The sequence below is a fragment of the Saimiri boliviensis genome, chromosome 15 (assembly GCF_048565385.1).
Source record: "Saimiri boliviensis isolate mSaiBol1 chromosome 15, mSaiBol1.pri, whole genome shotgun sequence".
Taxonomy (NCBI): domain Eukaryota; kingdom Metazoa; phylum Chordata; class Mammalia; order Primates; family Cebidae; genus Saimiri; species Saimiri boliviensis.
The window spans coordinates 81,236,663-81,255,978 of NC_133463.1; the positions used below are offsets into that span (position 1 = coordinate 81,236,663).

At 43.3% G+C, this 19,316-nt stretch overlaps 1 protein-coding gene across 1 annotated transcript in view; it reads left to right on the forward strand.

Annotated features, from left to right (window-relative positions):
• The window catches only part of TG (thyroglobulin), a 273,908-nt gene that overhangs the window by 93,182 nt on the left and 161,410 nt on the right, over window positions 1-19,316 (forward strand). Inside the window, exons 28-34 of the mRNA XM_003933694.4 lie at window positions 3,017-3,082; window positions 4,955-5,035; window positions 8,410-8,547; window positions 9,548-9,727; window positions 11,383-11,494; window positions 13,439-13,518; window positions 14,249-14,392. Coding sequence (XP_003933743.2) covers window positions 3,017-3,082; window positions 4,955-5,035; window positions 8,410-8,547; window positions 9,548-9,727; window positions 11,383-11,494; window positions 13,439-13,518; window positions 14,249-14,392 — 801 coding nt within the window. The remainder of the gene's footprint in view (window positions 1-3,016; window positions 3,083-4,954; window positions 5,036-8,409; window positions 8,548-9,547; window positions 9,728-11,382; window positions 11,495-13,438; window positions 13,519-14,248; window positions 14,393-19,316) is intronic.

Below are 19,316 nucleotides of genomic sequence, written 5' to 3' on the forward strand. Positions count from 1 at the left end.
AGTCCATTGTATTATTCTTATGCCTTTGCATGCTCATAGCTTGGCTCCCACATATCAGTGAGAACATATGATGTTTGGTTTTTCATCCTGAGTTATTTCACTTAGAATAATAGTCTCCAGTCTCATTCAAGTCACTGCAAGTGTATTTCATGGTAAAGTGCTTAATGTGGTCATTGGCTTCAGCCTTAGACTTGAGACCAATATAATACTCTAGAGGTAAATATTGTTTCTTTAACTTTTACAGGTTAAATAAGAATGGTAATGCATGATCTAAAGTATTTTGAAAAGCTTATTCACTTTGCATCTATATTACATGTTACCTCTGTGAATATATAGGTTATATCTATAGCTATATCTCTCTATATATACCTACATATAGTCTTTCTTTCTTTCAAGAATCAGTATATCAATAGATTTGTGTATAAAAAGATTTAAAAAAAAAGTTATCTAATTTCCCTCATGACAAGTCTAAAGCCCCATAGCCTGACCTTTGAAATAATCAAATGATGCTATCACGAGGAGAGAGTGAAAACGGAACACAGATTGAGCAGGTGGCCAGCCACTGGTTCTGTGTTGTTGCAGTAGGAGTATATGGTAAGGCCTCCTCTGCAGTGTGGAGAACAAGTCCAGGAATTGCAGAGATCTGAATCCACATCTGTCAGATGGCATAGGTGTTCACTTGCCCCAATTTTTATAAATAACTTTTACCTTCTAAAGAAGGGTATGACAGAATTTTGAGTGGCTCCTTTAGAGAGACATCCCAACATTGCAAAGTCTGAGAAGTTCTAGCACCATTGTTTATTCCCATTTCAGAAGTAAAATCAGATGGACGTGCAATGCAGTAATTTTGGCTCACCTCCATATCCTAGAACATGGTCAGCCCTGGGGGGGCACTTGTCACTTTGATAGACAAGTTTTCCAGAGAGTTGAGTCCAGACATCTTTAAACACAACCACCTTTAACATTTTTGCTGTGTCAGATGGACAGAATTCTGAAGTACAGCCACGTACCTCAAAAAGACATTTTGACCAATGAAGGACCACCTATATAATGTTTGTCCCATTAGACTATAATAGAGAATAAGACTATAAGATTAATCTATAAGATTATAATAGATGATAATAGAAACCTAATACATAGCACTTGATACTGGCATTTCATATTAAGTAGGGGAAATGATTGCTATTCAGTAATGATGCTAGGACATTTTGTTTTTTACATGAAAAATATATGTAAATAAAAGTATATAGACCATCTGTTCTTATGTAACTGCACTCTATGATCACACATCAGAAAAATTGCATTTCTCTGAATGTATTCTGGTTGTTAAGAGATGCACAGCTGTATATTATCCTCTCCTTAGTGTGGTGGTGAGGAAGGAGTATGGGATTTGAAGCCAAACAGACAAGGCTTAAATTCTTGCACTGACCTTTCTTGACTTTGATTCTTTTATCTGGAAATCGGGGACCTTACTTTACAGCACGCCTGTGAGTTTTAAATTAGGTACTAGATGAGGATTTTCATGCAAGCTCGTACAATACACCATTTGTTGTTCTGTTTTGTTTTGTTTTAAGTTTTTAGTAGTCTGACACCATGGTTTTTAGTTTCTGTCTTTAGTGATAAGCAAAAAAGAGTGATAACGAAGGGGCTTTACTGGCCAAATTAGAAACAGAAACTAAGAACCCGTGACTGTATTCTCTCTCTTAGACACCCCTGCTAGTGTTGGATAAATGGTAATAACTGTTTATCAATAACTAGCTCTTCATTAGGACAAATATGTAATGCATGCAGGGCTTAGAACCTAGATGATGGGCTGATAGGTACAGCAAACCACCATGGCACATATATACCTATGTAACAAACTGCATGTTTTGCACTTGTATCCTGGAACTTAAAGTAAAATAAAATTTAAATTTAAAAATGTAAAAAAAAAATAACCTCCTAATCATAATTTAAAGCAAAGTTTAATCATACCTTGACATCTCAAGCTATCAGCCAGCTCTTTCCTTTAGCGTGGCGCTTCTTTGCCTCCAGACTCTGCTATCTAGGTTCTTTCCTCCACCTTCCATATCACAGGGATATTGAAAGGAACTAAAGACTCAACGAAGGCAAAAGAGGCAGCATTGACCTTCAAGAGATGTTGTGGCAAGTCTAGTCTCATCCAGAATGGCATCCAGGGGAGAACTGTTTGCCAGAAGGAAAAATCTGATAATATTAGTAATCAGTTGAGTCATGGCAGCTGCCAAGTGGCTGCCTACCAAATGTTGAGGACTGTGGAAGATCGTTTACGTACAGTATTCCCATTCTTTTTTTTTTTTTTTTTGAGACGGAGTTTCGCTCTTGTTACCCAGGCTGGAGTGCAATGGCGCGATCTCGGCTCACCGCAACCTCCGCCTCCTGGGTTCAGGCAATTCTCCTGCCTCAGCCTCCTGAGTAGCTGGGATTACAGGCATGCACCACCATGCCCAGCTAATTTTTTTTGTATTTTTAGTAGAGATGGGGTTTCACCATGTTGACCAGGATGGTCTCGATCTCTTGACCTTGTGATCCACCCGCCTCGGCCTCCCAAAGTGCTGGGATTACAGGCTTGAGCCACCGCACCCGGCCAGTATTCCCATTCTTGAAATCGCTGTCCACATTTACCAATGAGGCAAGAGTCTCTGAGAACTTAAGTGGTGTGGAAAACTCATAGCTCTCAAACGTCCCAGGAGTTTTGCTTTCTTCAAGCCAATATCCAGTTCCTTAAGTGACTCTCCTGAGTCATAGGTTCACAACCCCTCATGAAAGTAGTCCCTTTGGTGCCCTGACCATGACACCTGACATCTGACCAACTTTGGCTTTGGGCCAAGGAGCTGGAATAGAGCTGCAAGAAGCTCCTGGGTTATGCCTTGAGTAGGAAACAGAGTTTTCAGGCCTAGGAAGAGCCTGCATCAAGGGAAATGGGGCTATTGTGGGAATGGTGGGTACGCAGTGATAGCACACTCAAACTCATAAAAATAAACATCTTCCTTTGCAGGTCTGACACCCCTAGAAGGAACTCAAGGCACCTTTACCAATTTTCAGCAGGTTTATCTCTGGAAAGGTAAGCTCCACAGTGGAAGAGGGGGGTTAGCAGGACACTGATTACATGAGATTGTCTGGCACCACTTCTCATTCACAGGGCACTTCATTTCTGTAGAGAAATAGGTAGAGAGTCACTTTCCAAATGCATATTTTCTGTGGAACAGAAGGGCTCCAGCTCATCAGATAAGATACCAAAGTCTAAAAGAAAAGTGACTACTGTGGAAACCCAAGAAAGGATAGAGGGAGGAAGCACTAGGTTCCCGTGAGATAAAGTTTGCTGACCACAAGACAGCCTTTTTCCTAGGAGGGGAGTTTGGAGCCATTGCAAAGCACAGGAGGCATTTCTCTAAGGGGACTCAGCCCCGTGTGCCTTTCTCCCTGAGACTGAGGGACTGGGGACAGGACCCCAGGGAGGTAGTGCCCTGAATTCCTGCTCAGAGATAATGCTACTTGGGTGCATGGGACAGAATAGGGAGAAATGGAGAGTCCGACAACACGTGTGCTTGACACTTCCCTTCTGCTTCTTTGTCCTCCTTAGAGTTTTCTGAATGTTGACCAAGTGACTACTCAGACCCCGGGAAAACGAATGGCATTTAGGAGAGAGATGAACTCTTGAAGGGTTCTAGCCTCAGGAGGGAGCAGATGGATCAGTGGCCCATCACAGGTCATGGCCATATGTGCTGGGTGAGAGGCATGAGGAAAGGCCCCTGACCCCATATCACCCTCATACTGTCCCCCAATCTTTCCTCATTGATCTTCAGTGTCCTGAGAGAGGATTGGTGACTTGTGCTGATAAATTGAAAGAGCAGGAAGGCATAGACTTGGAGTGATGGGATGTGAATCCTGGTGCCATCAATCCTCACTTGTGTGACTGGGAGCCCGTGGACCAGCCTCTCATGGCCAGATTCCCCAAGGGCGACATGTGACACAGATAGCACCACTGATCTTAGAGTTACCTGAGCAATAATGCATGCCTGAAAAGTGCTGAGAACAGTGCCGTGCATACAATACCTGCTGAATAATGTTGGTGGGGGTGGGGGTGACGAACAGGAAAAGAAGGAAGGCAAAAGAGGAGGAGGCGGAAGAGGAAAAACGAAAAGGAAGGTGTTTACCATCATTTCATTTTAAAGAGATAAAATGCGATTATGTGCTTCTTTTCTCATTTAATTATACCTATAAGGTAGGTCTAAAGAGGGGGTGATATTTTATTCATTTTCCAGGCAAGAAAAATGAGACTTGGAGAGGGTATGTGCCATGCCTACGGGATGCCTGGGAGGTCCTGAGGTTAAGACCAGACACTGTAGTATGTCCCAAGTCCAGCACTTCGTAGTTATCGGACATTTCTGATAAAGCGTTAAATGATGAAAGATGAAGGACATGCATTTCTCTAGGACATTTGCTGCACTACAGGGAAGTGCCTTGAGACCTGCCTGATACCTACATCACCACAGGCTCTCACTTTCATGGAAATTTTTTAAATTTTAAAAATTTTAAAAATTTCTAAATCATTTACTGGCCACTTGAGTGGTCTGGGATAAACTATTCTGCCTCTCTAAGTCTCAGTTTTTATGGAAATCTTGTTCTCTACCTATATAGGATGTTATAAGCAGCAATATTTATGAGCATATATTGTTAACTCAAAAGGGCTTTGCATATGTTAATAATTTCAATATCACAGGCAATGGTTGTTCTGTCATTGAGAGGTTGGATGATGTTCCATACAAAACAAAGGACTGCAGATCTACATGTCAGGACATCTGTTCCAGATTTTACCTCAGGCATCTGGCTTCAGGCCCTGAGAATTTCTGACATTGCTATTAACATTTGGTTGACCAGTGGAATACTACTCCTTCTTCCCAACAATGAAACAACTCTTTTTTTTTCCTCCTAGATTCTGACATGGGGTCTCGGCCTGAGTCTGTGGGATGCAGAAAAGGCACAGTGCCAAGGCCAACATCTCCAACAGAAACAGGTACCAACCCCAGAACCTTCTTACACACTTGGGTATCTGAATGCAGAGACAAAATGTGTGCACCAGGAGTTTAATCAATGAGCGGACCTATTGACATCACTCTACTCTGTATCCGTGGACCCTCCTTTAATCTTCTAACCCAATTATCCAGCTTATAAATATGGAACACTCCTCAGATGAGCAATTGGCACAGAAAGTAAGGCAAAACCATTGCAAATTCATCACTGTTACAGGAAACGAAGACAACCATAATAACAAACCTTGAAAAAAGAGAAACAGAGCAAGGTTCACCTGACTGTGCCAGTGGGCTTCACTCATGTCAACCCTGAGGAGTATAAGCAAAGTGTAAATATTCTGAAATTGTTTAATGAATGAGATGTCTATGAGAATCTTTTGCATGTCGTGGCATACAGTGAGAGCTATGATTCCAAACACAAATAGGAACAGTACGTATGTACTATCTGGGACTTCTCTACCTCCAGAGTCTCTGATTATTATTACTGAGGTGGAGCAAAAACTCAGAGAGAGAGGGAGATCAGCTGCTCAATACAGGCTCAGCAAGGACTAGGAGACAAGGCACCACCTGTGGTCTGTGGGGTGTGTGTGTGTGTGTGTGTGTGTGTGTGTGTGTGTGTGTGTGTATGCATGCGCGTGTGCGTGTGCACACGTGTGTATTTGCATGCATGCACACACTGTAGGAATAGGAGTTAGAGGGAAGGGGAAGGAAGCAGAAGAGGGATAGCCAGAGCAGACTGCTAGCATAGGAAGACAACATGGTGCAAAGGGAAAACCATCACATTACAGAGCAGAGACTAGATCCTGAACCACATTTCTGCCATTGAATACATGCCTTACTGCACAGCCATGGGTAATTTGCTTCCCTGCTAAAAGCCTTGGATTCGTGTGTAAAATAATCTTGTCTACCTGTTATCCTAGTAGATAGCAAACACTTGGCACAGTGCCTGGTTCTTAACATGCCGAAAACTGCTGAGCACCCTGCCCTCCCCTCCTTGATGGGGCATTGTGTTTACACTTGGCAGTGCCTTTGAAAGGTAGCCACACAGCTTGTGACAATGTAAATGTGTGTGAGTTAGTGGCACTTGAGAAGATTCTGACAAATCCATCATCACACACTGCTTCAGGGTAGTGTCTGCCGAACTCTCACATGATTCACACAAGACGTTCCCCACCGTCTCCCCTAGAAGGGGAGCTTGGCCCTCACTGGAGACCTTGCAGGGAGTCAGGGTGAATAGACAAGGCTCAGCTCAGTTTTCCCTTTCTTAGCTGATTGCATTCCTGGACTCCAGGAGATAAACTGCCTGGAGAAGAAATCGCATTGAGTCCAGGCCGGGTGGTGTCTCCACGTGCTCGTTTACTTGGATGGTACTTCTCAGTGTACATGAGAATGGCCTCTCTGATTCAGAGGACAGTGAGGAATCATCCCCTTTGTGTATCAGGTTACCACCATCCGTCTGAATGTTTGAGACTAACTCAGGAAGCCAAAGAGAGCAGTTGGTCTCCTTGCTTTTAAGGATGGTGCAGTTTTAAAAGAAGTAGGAAATGGCTTTATGTAATACAGCATGTAAACCAGGCATAAGATGAAGTGGCTGCAGTATTCATTCTTTCATCCAGCAGACATTTTTGAGCACATGCGGCTGTGGCCTTGAACATTCATAGGCTAGTGAGAATTCCATGTGTCAGCCACTGTGTGACAATGTGGCAAGGGGGGCAATGTGGACAGGTGTCAGGTGCAGTGAGAATGCAGGAGAAGGAATGCTGGCAGCCTGCAGGGGCCAGGAAAGGTTTCTCAGAGGAGGCCAGAGGGATCTGCCAGACACTTCCAGGTATACCTGAGAAACGGTGTTCCAGGTAAGGGGAACACCTGTGCCAAGCCTCCAGGAGCAGGTGTGCATTCAGGCCTGCTGCCTTGTTTCTCATCTCTTACGCTGCCATCTTGAGGGGCGACCTGTGATCTCCCTGAGCTTCTGCTTTGTGCTAGGCATGGTTCGATGGGGAGACAGGCATGGGGACTGGCCATTACCCAATCACTTGAGATGAGGGCTGGGGCGGTAACATGGTCTCTGGGGCCTCTGCTGACATCAGACTTCTGACCTGGCCAAATGCTTGTGAAGTCTTTATCCTGACTGTGGTTCTTTCTAGCAAAGAAGCTCAGTCTTTTTGAGCCTGCTTTATGGAGTATGGAAAGTAGCTGCTGACAGGTATTGACAAGGAAAGTGCAGTGCTCAAGTCCACACCAAATTGCAGGTGTATATGGGATATAGTGTCTCTTACACAGAGCCCTGAATGGATGGACATGGCAAACATTCCCCAGCTCATCTCCCTGATATACCTCATTCCACTATTGTATGTCCCCCTGGAAGACAGAGCGCTCCAAGGATACAGAGCTATCCCCAGGGCCAAGGACCTGGATGTCAGGGCCCTTGGCCCTGTAGAATCTCTTTATAGAGCCACAGGACATCAGAGCAGGAGGGAGCAAAGCTGATCCTCGAAACATGAGTTGCACTAAGGTGGGTGGGGGAGGAGGGTGTAATGGAGCTTGAGCCAGCAGAGGGAAGAGCATGAGCAATTGCACAGGGACTGCAAACGGTGTGGTGATGAGCTAGAATTAGCAGGACTGTTGTGCTGCTGGAGTGCAAATCCAGACAATCCGAGGTGAGGCTCAAAATGCAAGTAGAGCCCAGATTAAGAAGAGAACGTGGACTTCTGTTCTGTAGGCAGTGGAGGCCCCAGGAAGAGCTGGCATTATGGCATGTGAATACCTGAAGAAAGACTCAGGGAGTGGTTGAGCTAAAACGTTCAAGTTTGGGTTAAGCGGAGCTGAAAGCTGTCTTTATAGACAAAGACTACCATTTGAGAGAGAGACTGGACTTCCTTGTTGCTTCAGAAGACAGAAAGAGGATCAGTGGTTCAAAGTTACAGAAAGAGAACTTAACTATACAACTTACTAATGATGGAGCTGCTGTGGTCAGTACAAAGATGTCATGATGAGCTATAGAGGCATTAGCCAGAAGTCTCAAGGGGAAAACTTCTGCATTAGGTGAAAAGGTTGACCAGATAACTTCCGAGACTTTATCCAAACCCAGATTCTGAGATTTTTTCATCCCATAATTTTTAGGACTTCCTGCGGCCTTCTGAGCTATTCCTGTCTGACCAGACTCCCAGCTCTATCTACTGACTTCAATCCTGCTCTGGTTTCACACAGCATAAAAATCTCTCTCTCTCTCTTTCTCTCGGTGTGTGTGTGTTTGTGTGTGTGTGTGTGTGTGTGTGTGTGTGTGTGTGTTTCTTGTGTTTTTCTCATATTCACTATAGCGATAAATGTGAAGGAAGTTGACTCTCTGCTTCTTTTTCAGGTTTGACAACAGAACTTTTCTCCCCTGTGGACCTTGACCAGGTCATTGTCAATGAAAGTCGATCACTGCCCAGCCAGAAGCACTGGCTTTTCAAGCACCTGTTTTCAGCCCAGCAGGCAAATCTGTGGTGCCTTTCTCGTAAGTATCCCTAAAACTCATCCTTCTTCTTCCAGACACTATAGTCAGGCATCACAAGCCTAGTCTGACAACTCCTGAGAAACAGATAAGGTCAAATTTTGTGTCATAACTTAGGGATCACTGTACTCTTAGTACCACGGATGATATAAAAGAAAGATAAGACATAACCCCTATCTTCAAGAAGGTTACAGTGTAGTTCATCTCTACTCTGCTCCAAGAACCTGTCTTCATCCACCTTTCTCTCCATCCATCCATCCATCCATCCATCCATGAATCTACTCATCCATTTGGCAGTTATTAAATATGCGTTATGTTCAAAACTTTGTATTTAATTTTAGAGATGAAAGAAAACACCCAAAATGAATCAAATCAACCATGTTTCTCACCCTTGAGGAGCTCATATATACCAGGGCATAGGCCAGGTGTCCCCAAACTATGGCCCACGGGCCGCATGCAGCCCCCTGAGGCCATATATCCGGCCCCCCGCCGCACGTCAGGAAGGGGCACCTCTTTCATTGGTGGTCAATGAGAGGAGCACAGTATGTGGCGGCCCTCCAACGGTCTGAGGGACAGTGAACTGGCCCCCTGTGTAAAAAGTTTGGGGACGCCTGGCATAGGCTGACATGGGCACAGGTGCAGGGAGACCATTCATAAAGTTCGTAGTTTTGTAGTCCCATAGCCTCTGTCTACAGATCCTGACTCCCACTGAGATGGCTATGGGTGGATCCATTGGAATGTTACTATTTTGCCTCTTGTGTTACTGAGTTTGAGATTTGCCCTTAGGCCTTTGACTCTGCCTTTATTCAGGAGCACACAGCCCTCTCCACAGCTAGCAGAACCCCAGCGTTTTTGCATGGGCCTTCCAGACTGGTTGATCATGACAGTCTCAGGCCTCTGCCCTAACTAGGAGGGATCTCTACCAGACTTTTCCCACCCCCTCCCCCCAGAGAATCTTGTAGACCCTGCAGGAAGTAAAAACACACTGCTCTCTCGCCTGTAGGTTGTGTGCAGGAACACTCTTTCTGTCAGCTCGCGGAGATGATAACAGACAGCGGTTCCATGTACTTCACCTGCACCCTCTACCCAGAGGCGCAGGTGTGTGATGACATCATGGAGTCCAGTCCCCAGGGCTGCAGACTGATCCTGCCTCAGAGGCCAATGGCCCTGTTCCGGAAGAAAGGTGAGCACTTGGAGGAATCTGCATAAACTCTATGTCCACTGTGCTGCTGGCTCTGTGGTTTTAGAAATATCTAGATTAGTTTCTTCTTTAAAAACTGTTTTCTTTATACTTTTATTGGTTTCAAGAAGATGGGAAATTGGATCCAAACTTTCAGGGTTAGGATCAATAAACCACTGCGTGATTGTCTCAGTTTAAACAAAAAAGATGAAAAAGGGTTATTTGGGGGCAGTTTTTCAATGTGGAAGTGGGCTTTTTTTTTTTAAATAAAAATGAAACAAAAATGTTTATTTACACTTAAAACTAATTTGTTCTTGTTTTAAAAGTAAAGTTGTCCATGTTCCTTGTAGAGATGTGAAACCAGTCAGAACTGCATCAAACTGACTTTAGTAAATAATCCTCTCTCCTAAGAAAGCCGCCTTTACTGCATGTATCAGAATTCCATTTGGCTGTATATTACAGAGAATGTCAGCAACAGTGACTTTTCTCCCCAGGCCATTAATGATGCCATATTTTTGGAGATTTTTTTTTTAACCCCATACACTCTGTTTCCTGCAGATGTTGTCACCCTTCATTTACTGTTCTATCTTCTTTGCTGGAGGCCTTTCTCAGATGTCCAGTGACTCTTATTTTTCCACTTGAACGTCAAAGGGGTCCACAAGATGACTGTGTAGCCCCAAATGTGTGGTGGGAGCTTGTTGACTCTAGGTTTCTCTGAGGGGTAATCTAGTTGAGTGCCCTTTGGGGAATTCCTAACGCCAGTAATTTTAGGTTCCTCCTGCAGAGGAGTTTCGACATCTGCTCTTGGAGTATGAGCCTGGCTGCTGGTGGTTTTGGCACCAAATACATTTGGAAAATGGAGGTGGGGAACATCTCAATATTCATTATGCAGGCTGACTTGAAAGAATCTCCTGCTTCCAGTGAAGTGCTCATGCCACAGACTGTACCTGATGCGCCCGAGAGATCCTCTCTTCTGTCCTCTTTAGAAAATGAATCTTCTACCTTCTTCCATGGTGGGGAAGGGGCTGTTGTCGGCTGTGGAGAGCAGAGGAGAGCATCTAGAGACCTAATACCTTCTTCATAATAAATGTTAGGAATGAGACACAAGTAGCTTACCCGTTAGAAATAGATTTTTCAGACATGGGCACTTTATTTCTAATGGATAGCCCCATCAGTTTTTGAAACGGCAGGCGAGTGTAAAAGTTCTTCACTTTATCTTCCAGTATAACTACATAAAGGAAGAAAGAAAATATATTACTTAGAGATTTCAGTCAGTACTTCAGTTTGGGCCACCTTCACCCCCAGGGCTACCATACTTACACCTTGTGGGATTCCAGAGGGCAGACTGCATTGCTTCTTGGTTCTTACCACAGGAAAGTTGAGTTGTTTTCTTAGGTCTATCAGACCCATTTTTATTTCTCATATTTTCTAACTTCCAATATTCTGTTGCTGTGTCCCCACTTTTTTTAAAAAAATCTTTGTCCCTGTGGACTTACCATCATTTTAATGAGATTTGGAATAGGAACTGACAGTTAATATGAATTTAATATGTCATCTTTAATTGGAAACTTTCAGTCTGGGTTTTACTCATTCATCCTCATATTTTCCTGACTACAGCAAGTCACTAAGTAATCTATTTTCTTTCTTCCTTTATGTAGTTATACTGGAAGATAAAGTGAAGAACTTTTACACTCGCCTGCCGTTCCGAAAACTGATGGGGCTATCCATTAGAAATAAAGTGCCCATGTCTGAAAAATCTATCTCTAACGGGTAAGCTACTTGTGTCTCATTCCTAACATTTATTATGAATAATACTTCCTTAAAGAAGATGACATAATCACAGTTAGAAACAGAAGCAACACCCAGAGCTAAGGGGGTAAAAGGTAATGAGGAGGTAACTGTATCTGAAAACCTTAGCTCAGGTAAGTTACTGATAAGTAAGCATAGCATTTAGCCTTGAACTAGCAGGTGATTGATGAAAAAGCCACTGTGCTACGTCTTATTATTTAATGTAAATTATCAAGTTTGGTAATAAACTTGATTCTCAGAACCTTACGTTGTAGTTAGTACTCAGAATCTGGAGGGCAAGTAGAAATTTTAATAGACTCATAGGCATATAAGTAATTTAATTTATTATTTTTTAAATTTATTTTATTATTGATTTATTTGCTTAGTCATTATTTAGTTGCTTTAATTGAAGATGATGTCTCTCTTAGTATTGTCTGTGGACCTTACCCGTTAGAATCACCTGGAGAGCTGAATGTGAATTCTAATGGGTAAGATCCACAGATCTGCATTCTTGGGTCCTGTTTATAAACTGCATCCTTGGGGTATTTCGAGCCTGCGGAATCAGCATTTCCTAGGATGGGGTTCAAGAATCCAAACTTTATGGAAGCTTCCCCTGGTAATTCTTTTATACTTGAAACTTCAAGGGTCATTCATTCATTCATGAACCATTGATCTATGAAGTGCTCTTGAGTTATGAAACTAAATCATGTTGCTGAAACTAAATCATGCTTAAGGTCTACTTTTGAAAATGGGGGTAAAAAGGTGAGGCAGGCTAGTCTGTCTTGAGATTCATCTGGACACCACTGTGCTGATGGGAAGGGTGGATGAAAGGAGGGTTGGAACCAGGGATCAGCCTGACCATGGAGCTGAGATGGGAACTAGGGTAGCAGATTGTGCATCTGGACTCAGGGAAATGTAATTGGTGGGGAAAATGCATGGTCCAGACTAGATCTTAGAAAGGAGCTTCTAAGATAGGAAAAGGAAGCGGTAAGTGGGCAGGTTGGCAGGGAACTAGGAGATGGAAAGGCAGAGAGGTGACTTGCAGGCATCAGGGCACAGATGCTGCCAACAGTGGAGATGCTGCCCAGCAGATAATAGCATCACCACTGGGATGCAACTTGGGTTCAGGGAAGGAAAATGGCAATCACGAGGCAGGACCCCCACACCAAGAAAGGACTAAGGATTTGAGAAAGCTCTCAGGATTCAAGAAAGAGTAGTTAGACAGGAGCATGTGAACTTGGAACTGAGCCCTGGAACATAGGTTTGAAGCCATTAAGTCCCTCCTGCCATGACTGGCCCTAGAAGCTGAGGGTGGGGCTTAGTAGCTACACTGAGTGGATAAGAAGGTTAGTCTTGAGAGAGTCTGGCTGGATGGGCTGAGTGAGAAAACAGAAATGCATTGGTAGAGTGTGATTATCCACATTGCACAGTGACTAAGAGGGGAAGAGAAGGGGAGCATAGGCTCAGCTCCTGCTGCTTCAACAGGCCCCTGGCTGGGTCACCCTGACTGTAAGCCCATGGACTCTCCTCTTTCTAGAAATGCCTTCTCTATTATTTCTTTATTTTCCCAGAGTCCAAAGCTGAGACTTTCTGCTTACATAAAAGGATTGAAGAAGTACATTTAGGATCCTGAGTTAGCTTGATTGGAGCCTGCCACATTATAGGCACAGAATATATGCATGATGAATGAATGGGTGAATAAATGACTAATGGCAGGACAATATTCCCGAGAGGAGTAGAATTTTGTTTTCAGAATGAACCTCAAAGCTAAGAAACCACTCATGCACATTGACCAAAGCACCCACAGTTTAAGCAGTCATAAAAAAACCGGTCCCCAAAAGCAAGAATGACTACAGTCAGTCCACCCAGTAGGTCCTGGGCCACCAATGGAAGCCTTCAGTCCTGCTCTTTCTCTTCCCATGCCAGGTTCTTTGAATGTGAACGATTGTGTGATATGGACCCATGCTGCACTGGCTTTGGATTTCTTAATGTTTCCCAATTAAAAGGTAATAATGGTAATAACTCCCTCTCCCCTGTGCACAGCACTCTGCAGCCAAAACACAGTCACATCTATGCTCTTATCAAATCCTCAGCATCTCCTCTAGGTGATTAGAGAGAAGTAATCCTCATTCACAGATAAGGAAGTGAGGGCGTGGAGAAGTAACTGGCTAATAAATGTGGTAGCTGAGACATGGCTCCTAGTCCAGCGATCATCACTTTACCTGTGCAGTTCTGCCTGGGCAAATTTCTTCCTTCCACTCTTGGCTCAGCTGTCTTTTGTTCACCTTTCAGTGCTTGGGTCAGGCAGCTTGGCAGACTTTGGGTCCATTTGTAGGATATGTGTTTATAGCTTGGTTCATTCCCTTACTAGTGTGTGATTCTGGAAAAGTCAATCTCCCTGAGCCTCAATTTCCTCATATGTATATAAGGCTGCCAAAGCTAGCTTCCTCTTAAGGTTATGTGAGGACCAAGTGAAGTGATACCAACAGAGACCTAGCACAGCCCTGGGTATGTGACAAGTGCTTGATAAGTATTAGCCACCTCTATCCTTTTGCTTTTAGATCAGAGGCTCCTTGATTTCAGGTACCTGGTTTTTTAGCAGTGGCTGAGATAGTATCTGAAACATAGTGATGTATCTCAAATATCTGCTGAACAATGCATTTGCAGAATTTTTCTCATTCATTAGATTATTCTATTGTACTCATTTTCCTGATCCTGCTTTATTTTTTCCCCCAGGAGGAGAGGTGACATGCCTCACTCTGAACAGCTTGGGACTTCAGATGTGCAGTGAAGAGAATGGAGGAGCATGGCGCATTTTGGACTGTGGCTCTCCTGACATTGAAGTCCACACCTATCCCTTTGGATGGTACCAGAAGCCCAGTAAGTAGCTTTCCCTTGACAGCTATGTGAGCATCTTTGGTTAACTATTTCCAAGCCATGCATTAGACAATGTTCTTGGATTGGTGAGTAGATTAGTCAAGATTCACTGGGTTCAAGCAACAGAAATGGATTCTGTTTAACTTAAGCAGACAAGAAAGTTATTGGAAGTCTGCTCATTGACTCAAAGGAAGGATGAGCAACTAGGTCTCAGTAAGGATGGAAATGGACCATTTCCATGGACATAATGTATCAAGAACAAATGGACAACTTATTCAGTGTGCCATGATCATCGTTAATTTGCTTCATAGGGTTTAGTGGTTATATTCAACCTTTAAATTCAAGGGGGAGCGTTTGATCCCACTTGGGCTTAGTCAGTACACTGCCAGAGGGAGAGTGGGGCAGCTTGACAGTCCCAACAAGACTATATGCCCTAGGGTAGGGGATGTTCCTCCAAGAATAGTGAAGGCACTGTTGCTGGACAAGCAAAATCAATAGAAGTAGACTCTGGCACATTCCCTTGGTTTTCTTACCTTGACAATCAAGGCAGTGTAGCACATGGTAGTCCAGTGGAGGAAAACAGGGACAACCAATGTGTATTTGACAATGCATATAGAGTTAGGACTAGGGCCAAGGCAGCACTGGCCCAACATGGGTTCTTAAGGTATGACTCTGATTATATCTGGGTGCATTTGTTTTTTTTTTGTTTTTTTTTGTTTTTTGTTTTTTGTTTTTTTTTTTGAGACAGAATCTCACTCTGTCACCAGGTGCCAGGCTGGAGTGCAATGGCGCAATCTCAGCTCACTGCAACCTCCGCCTCCTGGGTTCAAGCAATTTTCCTGCCTCAGCCTCCTGAGTAGCTGGGATTACAAGCACGTACCACCACACCCAGCTAATTTTTGTATTTTTTTAGTAGAGACGGGGTTTCACCAGGTTGGCCAGGATGGTCTCACTCTCTTGACCTTGTGATCCACCCACCTTGGCCTCCCAAAGTTCTGGGATTACAGGCGTGAGCCACCATGCCTGGCTGGGTGCATTTTAGAAGCTCAATTTGAAATTGTTGAAGGAGTGAATGAATGGCATTTACAGTGTGGCATAAAAGCTCTTGGGGTCAGATAAGGAGATGTTAGGATTGTTCTAACTCTGCCATCTACTTACTATGGGGTTGTCTTTAGGGAAGTCACACCACTTCCTCAGTTTTTCCATTGGTGAAAATAGCGAATGAGACTCACTGTGATCCTGTCACCGCTTGCATCCCAGGTGTTTGTGGTATGGATAGACTTGGGAAATAGTGGGCAGCCACATGGAAACTAGACATCTTCATCCTGTGTCCCAGAAGCAAATTCACAAAGATGTCTCAGATCCAAAAAGGTGGAACACCCTGTGTTCAGTTAGGAGGAGTCAAATTGAGAGAGGCTGAGCTGAGTTTTAGTGTTTCTAGCTTCTCTCACTAGTGGCTTCTTTGTTAGTTTCAGAGTAAATATATAGTGAATTCTGGCTCTTACTTGGCATTTGCCCTAGAAATTAGTCATGGACTGTCTGATCTGGAAGGGGTCTTTGATATTCCTACCTTTGACTTAAACATTCCTTATATTACTCAATGTAACACTTTGCCCAAAGTAGGCAAGGAGAGAAGAAATGAAGTTCTTTGTATGTCTGCTGTGTGTCAGACCATGATGGATTTACATGGGCTATATCACTTACTATTTATAATACTCCTGCAGAGTAGGTATTGTTTCTTCCATTTTAAAGTGAGAATATCACAGTATACAAAGTTGAATTGTTTGACCCAAAGCACACAGCTGGTAGGAAGCAGAGGCAGGCTTCAGGCCCAGACCTGATAACCCCAAACTTATACTTCTTCCCTTTATGATGTTGCAGGTGTTTCACATCCCGTAAATGAGTAGACATAAAAATGTCTAGACACTTTTTCTGACTGGCTTTCCTTCACCTCAATTGATTAACAAGAAATTGACTAATACATTGAAAATAAATACTAATAAACTAACAAATCAAACCAGTTAGTTTAGTGCCTTGTTCCACAGCCATATCCAACCTGAAAGATCTAGATACAGCTCCCAGACAGGATCTGGCTCTCAGCCCTTGCTCCCAAGCCTACCCATTCCTTGTGTGTGTCTCAACTTCATGGAAGATGTTTCTGGAGTTAATTATTACTCTTGAATGGAATCTTCCTGCTGCTGTCCGCCTTCAGCATCCTGTGATTTGATCTGAGTTTACTCTATTGGCTTTTTATTTTATTTTAACATCTGAAATTCTTTTAGGAAAACATTAGGATTATATAATGAAGTATCCTTAGTGGGTTTCTATGTAAGAAATAATGTTCCATATATAACAGTTTTTCTGCTTTAACTCATAGAGGAAGGGAGAAAATACCTGCCCAGGTCTTTGGCCCCAAAGGAGACCCAATGCCAGCACTGGGTATTTGGGGGACTTCAGAACAGCGCTGTCACCTCTCAGTTCCCCCTTGCCCCATCTGTTCTCTCACCTCCTCACCTCACTAAAGTCTGAAAAATGTCATTTTCCATCTTCATATTACTCATGGAAGAGTTGGGTAAAAAGAAGCTTAAGAAGTAATTCATTTGTTCAGAAGTAATGAGAATCAGACCAGAGTGTTACAACATCTTGACAGGAGTTGGCAGGGGAAGGAACTAAGGTACACATTGTCCCAACTCTTTCCATCTGTTCTGTTTCTTTTCCTCTGACTGCATAGATCATTAACTTTTCCAGCATATATTCTGTGGGGTCAGTCTGGGGACTCAACTCAGGAGTTTTGACCAGAAACTTAGAGCAGGGAAAATTCACAGAGGGGTTCTTATTCAACCAACATTGACTGAGCATCAATCATACCTGGGGGTTCTCTGGCCTTACCAGTATAACTCCTGTTTATTGGGCTCATATTGTGTGCCTGGCTCGGTTCCAAACACTTTGCATGAATTATCTCATTTAATTCTCACACCCATGTATCATGATGAAATAGAGGCTCAGAGAGGTTGTCACTTACCCAAGGTCACCGGAAAGTAAATCATATAGTTAGAATTTGGACACAAGTCTTTTTGACTCTAAATCACTATGTTGTGTTATTGAATGTGAATAAGCCACGATTTCTGTTTTGCAGTCACTTACAGTGTAAGAAGGAGTTACAGATTATAAATTAAAAAACATTCTGGTTCTGGGTCTCTCTTACCATAAGTTTTTCGACTTTACTGAGTGTCTATTTTCAGCTATATACAGTGCTATGCACTGTGGAAAGTGAGATTAATAAGATATATTCATTTTCCTTAGACACAGACTCATGAGGAAGATATGAGCAAGTATGGTTGAATATAGCAGAATAGATGAAATACTAGAATACTCATCAATAAAGTGTCATGGGAACATAGGAGAAATAAATTGTGCTTGGGAGGTGTCTTAGTCCACTTTGTGCTGTTATAACAGAGTACCACAGATTAGGTAATTTATAATAAACAGAAATGTATTGGCTCTCTGTTCTGGAGACTAGAGAGTCAAATATCAAGGAGCCAGCATCTGTCAAGGGCCTTCTTGCTGTGTCATTCCATGGGGAAGGACAGAAAAGCAAAGAAAAGAAAGGAAATCAAACTTGCCCTTTTATAATGTTGTTTGTCCCACCCATGAGGACTCTGTCTCATAAAGGTTTCACCTCTTATTAATGTTGCAATGGCAATTTAATTTTAACATGAGTTTTGGAGGGGACAAACAATGAAACCATAGAAGGGGTGTGGTAGCATGTTGCTGGAAAGTTCCTATGGGCCCTCCTTTTGACCTAAGGCCCAGCTCCTGCAATTTCCTCTGCCCAAGCAGGTGGTCTTTTATACTGTGTACTGCCTGCTTTCAGGGTCTGGGTGCCTGTGGAGAGAAAGAAAAAGTGCTACAACATCATCAGACTGTCATTCTTCCATCCATGGCCCCTGAGCAGAAAATGCCTTGGGATACACATGGCTTATGGGCATTCTGGTGTGAGTGGCTCCATATTTCTCATTTCAGAACAGAAGGAGGAGGACTGGCTGTCACAAGGTCATGTTGACATGGTGTGATATGACTCTCCAGCAGAGCAGGACAAGGTTCTTTCTCCCTTAAGCTGTCTTCCTCAGACAGAAGTGGGTGGTGGGATAAGTCTTAAGACTTTGTGGATTGTCTCCTCTGAAGACCTAAAACCCCTCCAAATCTCATGTTGAAATGTGAGCTCCAGAGTTGGAGGTGAGCCTGGTGGGAGGTGTTTGGGTCATGGGGATGGATCCATCATGAATGGCTTGGTGCTGTCCTCACAGTAATGAGTGAGCTCTCACTCTGAGTTCACATGAGAAGTAGTTGTTTACAAGAGCCTGGCACGTCCTGTCTTTTGTTCCCTCTCTTTCTCTAAGTCTCATCATGTCACAGGTCTGCCTTCCCTTCCCCTTCTGCTATGTGTAAATTTTCATCTCACGTGCCAGTGCTGACAGAGAGGTGAAGGAGAAGATCCTTTCCATCCTGCCAGGCTCAGGCCCAGGGATTAGGTGGAGAAGAGGAACTTTACTTAACGAGACTGGTTTAATAAATTATTCTCATAGCTGGGTCATGTTGACCAGTAAGAAACCATCTTTTGATTTATGATATAGTTTGAGCCAAAACATACTTCTTAGCTGAGTTCTAAACATTAGTATGATCTTGGATTCTATTTTCTCTAGCAAGCAAAACCACACCAGTATACTGATGTAAAGTCCCAGCACAGAGGCTGACATTGCCACTACTTTTTTCCCCAGTCTTACCTTTGTGTTAGATAATCACATATATAATAGTAGGAAGTAGCCTCTATGGGGCTAGAAAAGTCTGCCTAAAGGAAGGAATCCCTGGGCCTGAGCCTTGCAGGTTGGTTAGGATCCTCTCATTTATCTCTCTGTCAGCACTGGCA